Raw genomic sequence first — 6,026 nt, forward strand, 5'->3', positions numbered from 1 at the left:
GGACTTTGGCATTGTCCCACAGTGCAACAAAGTCTGTGATCTCTTCCTGGGACCAGTTCGGGCCCCAGGACGTGAAGCGTGGTGTCAGGAAGGATGCCAGTGTGGCTCCCTTGATGGCTTTGAAAATTTGGACCTTCCATATTGAACTAATTTTTTAAGTGTCTCTCTTCCTATTTGGTTGATTTCTATAACTAAGGTATCTGGAGTAAAGCTGATTTGCTGGAAACATTTCACAGCTATTTGATCAATCTTCATCTGGCAAGAAAAGATCTAATGTTTATGTACCCAGGGTGCAGCTAATGTGACTTGCAGAAATTCCACTGTTTTTTCGTGAACGGTTCAAACACCTCTGAATGCAATGCTTGAAGGAAAGGTACTGACTTCCTGTGCAGAGTCCTTGTGTCTTACTCTATAACTATGAAAAAAAAGAACTATCCTTTAAAACTCTGGGAAATTTATAAAATGTAATTCTAAAAATATTAGCACAACAGTGATTTCTGGCCCACTAGTTCAGTTCAAGTCAAAATGTGACATGCAGTCAAATGATTTCCTTCAATCTGGTGGGTGCTACTTCATGCACACTTCAAAAAGTTGTTAAGGACCCAGTTCTGTACCTTTATATGTACATAATCCCCTTTCAGGACAATAGGACTTATGCCATATAAGGCCTGAAGGACTGGATGAAGATAGGTGATATACATAGTGCAAGTGTTTAGTGTTCCCAGCCAGAAAATTGACATAAAAAGAGAGAGCATCAGATCTAGACAGAATAAGTGGAAATATTGCTCAAAATCACAGTCATTGAGAAGGCAGGTATGGCTTGAAAGGCACAGAAATGATGATAACTCTACAACATTGCTCTTCTCTTCTCATTTCTTCAGGAGATCCTTAATTGGCCTTAGACTTATAAATCAGGAAATTCTGAGGTCCTTGTGGGTAATCACTAACATACTCAGCCCCTCATATAGAATATGCAATTGCTCAGGATGACCAAGTATGTAGTTGTCATATAATGCAGCACATGCTCAGCCAAAGTATACTACATAGAGAGAACTGCCTCCTCTAGTAGAAGAAACTGGAAGAGCACAATTTTTCAGTGTCACTCCAAGGCAGCAGTTCAATTACAGCAGCTTTGATAATATTTAAAGTGATTCTGGGTATGTCTACACAAGATGCTGTGTCACTGTACTAATGATCTATGCCAAAGTAGCATCAGCAGGCACAAACTGTGACACCAATGCTACTGCACAGTAGCAACATGACACCACACTGCTGCTCGTTGCTACTGCACAGTAGGGTCAGAAATGTCTGCACCACCAGGGCTGTGCAGTAAACGTGTTTGCTAAAGCAAATACTAAATGCATGCGTAAACACACTCAGAGGTACCTAAAATTCAGCTGGGAGGAAAAATCTGGCAGCAAATACATTGCAATTGGAAACTTTAAAATCAGGGAAAGTGTTCAAAAACTTCATAGAAGTAAAGAGGTAATATGGGTTCACTCTCAAAGGATACTCTATGTTTAATAAAAAGTGAGAAGAAATTGTTTATAATGAGCTGACTTTTTCATATGCCTGATGGTATTTACTAGCAGTGTCTCTTTGTCAGCTGTAATAATCTGTACATGCTTAATTTATCCACTTTTAGATTGAAATCCTTAAAGTGAAATGTCTTATACTTACCAGCAAATTGAGCATATTATTTTGTGCTGAGACAGAAAATAAAGCAAGCTTTTAAAAGCCCTATAGAGTAATGCTGTAATTAGCTTCAGCTTCCTCTGCATATTAATTTTCTCCTGTTCTTTTATATAATTTGGAAAATGTCTTCAGAACATGATGGCACAATCAGTTAAGTACCTCTCAAAACTCATACACTAAACTGCATTTGCTCTAACAACTATTATAAAATAGCCTGCAAAACAAATCCTCTGTTATTCTGTACATTGCAGCTTATCAATGCAAACAGTTTAATATTTATGCTAAGAGGATTGTCACAAGTAGCTTCTGTTCCTTTAATTCTTGTTTTAAATAAATAATGAGAACATTTAAACACATTACTCTTCTCAGGGCCCTGAGGTCGGCTAATCTTATTATTTATGAAGTGATGTGCTACATAATAGTACTTAGTGCATGTTAACAGATGCTATTATCAGGGGCTGATGTGGAGAGCTGAAGATATATTGGAATGTTACGTGTTAATACTGTCCTTGTAGTGTAATGTACGATGGATTGAGTGCACAGGATGCTGGTGCAGCAATTAAACACCCACCAACATGGGTGTAAAGTTGAAGTATGTTTTCTCATGGATATTTTGTTGCCATTAATAATTCCCAAGAGAAGAAGGCATCTTTCACTGGGACTTTCTCTTCCAGAAAGGAAGGAGAAGACCAGGAAGCTTTGTGTGTTGATCTTTTCAGAGTTCATTTTACAGAGGGAGAGACCCATTTCAGTGCACTTAAAAATTTAAAATTCATTTTATCTTTAAAAAGTGTAATTATAGTAATAGTTATATACAAAATATAATTTTGTATGTTTTACATGGGATAAAATAATTAACTTGTCTATGTGATAAGGTTTTTCCCTTTTAAAGAACTAAATTCACCTTCAGTACACATGAAGTAATTATAATAATACTTAGAAGTTTTCCTTGTCTCAGTGTTTTACAAACATTAGCTAATTAATCAGCAACTGGTAACTGAAAAAACCCACTGAATTGTGACAAATTTTCTAATGCAGTGCAAATAAGTGGCACTCTGTGCTACAAACTAATCTTAAGAGATGTGACAGTTGCTACTCATAAAACTTTCCTATGCAGGGCTGCAATTTAGTTGCATATTATAATTAGACTTCACTAGTATTGATGAATAATCCATTTAATAAAAAACACTGTAATTTAAACATTTTCTCTGGGGACTAACGTGCACCAACCTCTTAATTTAATTTGATTGAAGATTTGCCCACCTATTCATCAGTGGAAATTGTTATTAACCTCCATTTGCATATATCTTTATACAATTTCCCCTTTTTATATTGCCTTTTTCAGAGCAAAGCAGGCTGATACACTTGTAAATCTCCAGAATCTACAAAGCCAATCCTGCTTCTGTAATATTGTTTAATCTATCCCCCGACCTTAATGCAGTAAATTCAGTTTAATCTTTCTCAGTAATCTAGTAATACATTGAAAACCCACAAACATTTAAATCTGATAATGGTTTAATCACATACTTTAAATAACAGCTGAGATAATGAAAAAATAATTCACCATAAAAAGGTACGCTAACTGAATTTTCTTTGATTGACTTTCTAAGAAATCCCTCTAGATAATATAAACCTTACAGCAGAAATCACAGCAGCTTCACAGTAAGTGAACAATCCATTTTGTCCAAAGATTGAGCCTCTTGTTTGTTTGTTTGTTTGTTTGTTTGTTTGTTTGTTTTAATGAATGGACAAATGTAGCTTTCCTGAGCATTCCGTTTCTTGATATGCCTTCACTTATTTAATTCTCCATCAATCTTTGTTTTCAGGTGCCAATCCCAGCTGGCAAAGAGTTTACCAGATGAGCAGAAGCCAGAGTGCCATCCCTACTGGAAGAATGATGATTCTAACATGCCTCTCCCATATGATCTTGAAGAAGTAATTGCTAAACTCCAGGCCCTGCTTCAATAAATGGAGCACTAGAAGGTGCATGCCCAGAGTAAAATTACTTGTGCCCATCTCTTGAAAAGAAAATTTCTAAAGTGAATTGAATCTCTGTAGTGTTTTTATATATAAATCACATAGGTTTATTTCTTCCTTGAGTGCAAGTTCCTGTCCATTGTAACTGAATTATGTTTTGTAGCTACTCATTTAGAAATTTCTAAAATAAAAAGAATAAGGCCTAGATCTACACAAAAAAAACTAAAGTACCGTAAGTGGAACTAACTTAGACTTTTGGCACCTAAGGCCAAGAATGTGATCTGTAACCTCACCAAACCCATAGGTGCCTAAGGTTTTGCCAGTAGAATTCCCTAGGTGCTTGAAGATCTGTTTCTGTGAATGCCAAGAATTTCTCCCATGCTGCCTTGACTGAGCAGCTTCATTCCTGTTGACATGTGCATACTGTTCCTGCTGAGAATTATGCCACTCTCACCTACTTAAGCTCTAAACACACCAACCCAGGAAGAGGCAGCGAAGTTACTTTGGAGGTTCCCCTTGCCACCCCTGTCTAACATGCCAGAGATGAGGATCTGAAGAGGAGCAGCAGGTGGTGACCTCAGGACAGTTTAATTATCTCATTTCTAGATTTGGCATATGTGGGGCAGGAGCAGAAGGGTTGCGTGCATTTCTTGGTCACCCTTCCCAGAGCACGGCAAAACTGTAGACATACCTGCTGCCATAGAGCAGCCTGATCAGCATCTGCAACTAGGTGTCCTCCACTTATCTTCCCTGAGGGACTTCATTAGATCAAAATGTTCTGAATGCACCTAACTCAACTATTGCACAGTCAACCCAGCCATTTTTTTTTTAAATTTTGAGTGGAAGAGGAAAGAAGGGCTAGCACAGTTGTTTGGTGGTTACAGTATTCACCTGGATGGAGAGAAATTTCCTATGAAGGGGTCCTAAAAGGTTCTAACCAATAGCTTTCACCTCCAGGAGAGTGTCCTAACTGCCAAGTTATCACCGTTCTGGAGGAAGGGCTCACCTCACCCGTCCTGCTGGAGCTGTCCCAAAGAGAATACACAATCCACTGGGCTGGAGAAAGGGAGTAAAAAAGGAGCCTGATTCCTTTGCCCAGTGACTAGGATTTTTTTTTAAATGTATTTTGAACTAAACAGTCAGTGCATAAAATGCACATGCAGTCCAAGAAGCAATGTTTGGAGCCTGCACTGGTTTGATGTTAAGTTGCTTTGTGAGTTTATCGCAAAATACAAAAATATAAGATTTTAAAAATAATGTTGTTTGTGATCTATTTTGTAATAGGATACTAGAAAAGCAGGCAGTTCCTTTCTGGTTCATTGGGACTATCCAGAATAAAAGCCAATTTTCTTTCATTTACATTGTATTCTAACTGGCACCGGTTTATTTCTTCCCAAATGACAAAAAAAAGAGTTTGTGATGCAAAAGTGCTTATTGTCACCTCAGAAAGGATAAGATCCAGTGTGGCTAATATAGAGGTGGAACATACCTGCAGGACTAACATTTTATTTAAAATCACCATTCAAGCCAGGTTTCCTTAGAGTGTGCTGCCAGAATAGCTATAGTATTCTTACTAGCAAAGCCCTGTAGTATGGATGCAGCTTATACTGACAGAACTGTGATTTTGCCCAGTGTAGTTTATGCCAGCCCCCCCTTGAGCAAAATAATTTATGCCAGGAAAAGCTCCATTTTGCAGACATAACTGTGTCTACACCTGGGCAGTCTTCCCAGCAGAGCTGTGTCTGTCAGGAACTGCATCTCTTTGCACCCCTGAGCACCATTGCTTTGCCAGTTCAAGATTATAGAGTTGGCTTGAATGTGAATATATGTTTTATGCCTTACAGTCCATGACTTTTGTTGTGGCCATCAGCTACCACTAAAAAAGCGAGGCCCCTTTTAAAGAACAAATAATTAAATAGAGTCTGATTGTATTATTAGGACCTTGTTCCTGCAAACACTGTTCAACTGATGTCCCTTGCACCACAGCTTCTTAAGACTAAAACAGTGCAGTTTTGTGAACACGGCTTTTTCGCCCTGCTGTAGTTGGGCAGACTGAGCAAACAGCATACATTTGGATTGTTGCCACACTAAATATTGTTTACTTCAGAGATCATTTAGAGACAAGCTAGCTGAAGGTGTGGGAATTCTATTTTGGAAAAGGCAGTTCTCATGCAGACAGATACTGCTTTGGAAACCAGCAATATGGATTCAAACAGGCTAATGATATAGCACAGTTAAGGCAAGGTTTAAGGGGGTTTCTGCTGTTTCTTTATGATTATTTTTGGTTTAATTAAGCATAGCTAGAAACCCTGGGAATCACAATGGTGAAATGATTTTGACAGGCATAAAGGGTA

At 38.1% G+C, this 6,026-nt stretch overlaps 1 protein-coding gene across 3 annotated transcripts in view; it reads left to right on the forward strand.

Annotated features, from left to right (window-relative positions):
* The window catches only part of FTO (FTO, alpha-ketoglutarate dependent dioxygenase), a 491,290-nt gene extending 485,620 nt beyond the window's left edge, over positions 1-5,670 (forward strand). For 2 of the 3 annotated variants that reach the window (XM_019505721.1, XM_019505722.1), the window contains one exon: positions 3,522-5,670. In XM_019505721.1, coding sequence (XP_019361266.1) covers positions 3,522-3,634 — 113 coding nt within the window. In that variant the 3' untranslated portion in view covers positions 3,635-5,670. The remainder of the gene's footprint in view (positions 1-3,521) is intronic. The other variant, XR_002095427.1, reaches the window with a different exon arrangement.
* Positions 5,671-6,026: the final 356 nt, after the last annotated feature.

The sequence above is a fragment of the Gavialis gangeticus genome, unplaced genomic scaffold (assembly GCF_001723915.1).
Source record: "Gavialis gangeticus isolate Ggan-Ray unplaced genomic scaffold, GavGan_comp1, whole genome shotgun sequence".
Taxonomy (NCBI): domain Eukaryota; kingdom Metazoa; phylum Chordata; order Crocodylia; family Gavialidae; genus Gavialis; species Gavialis gangeticus.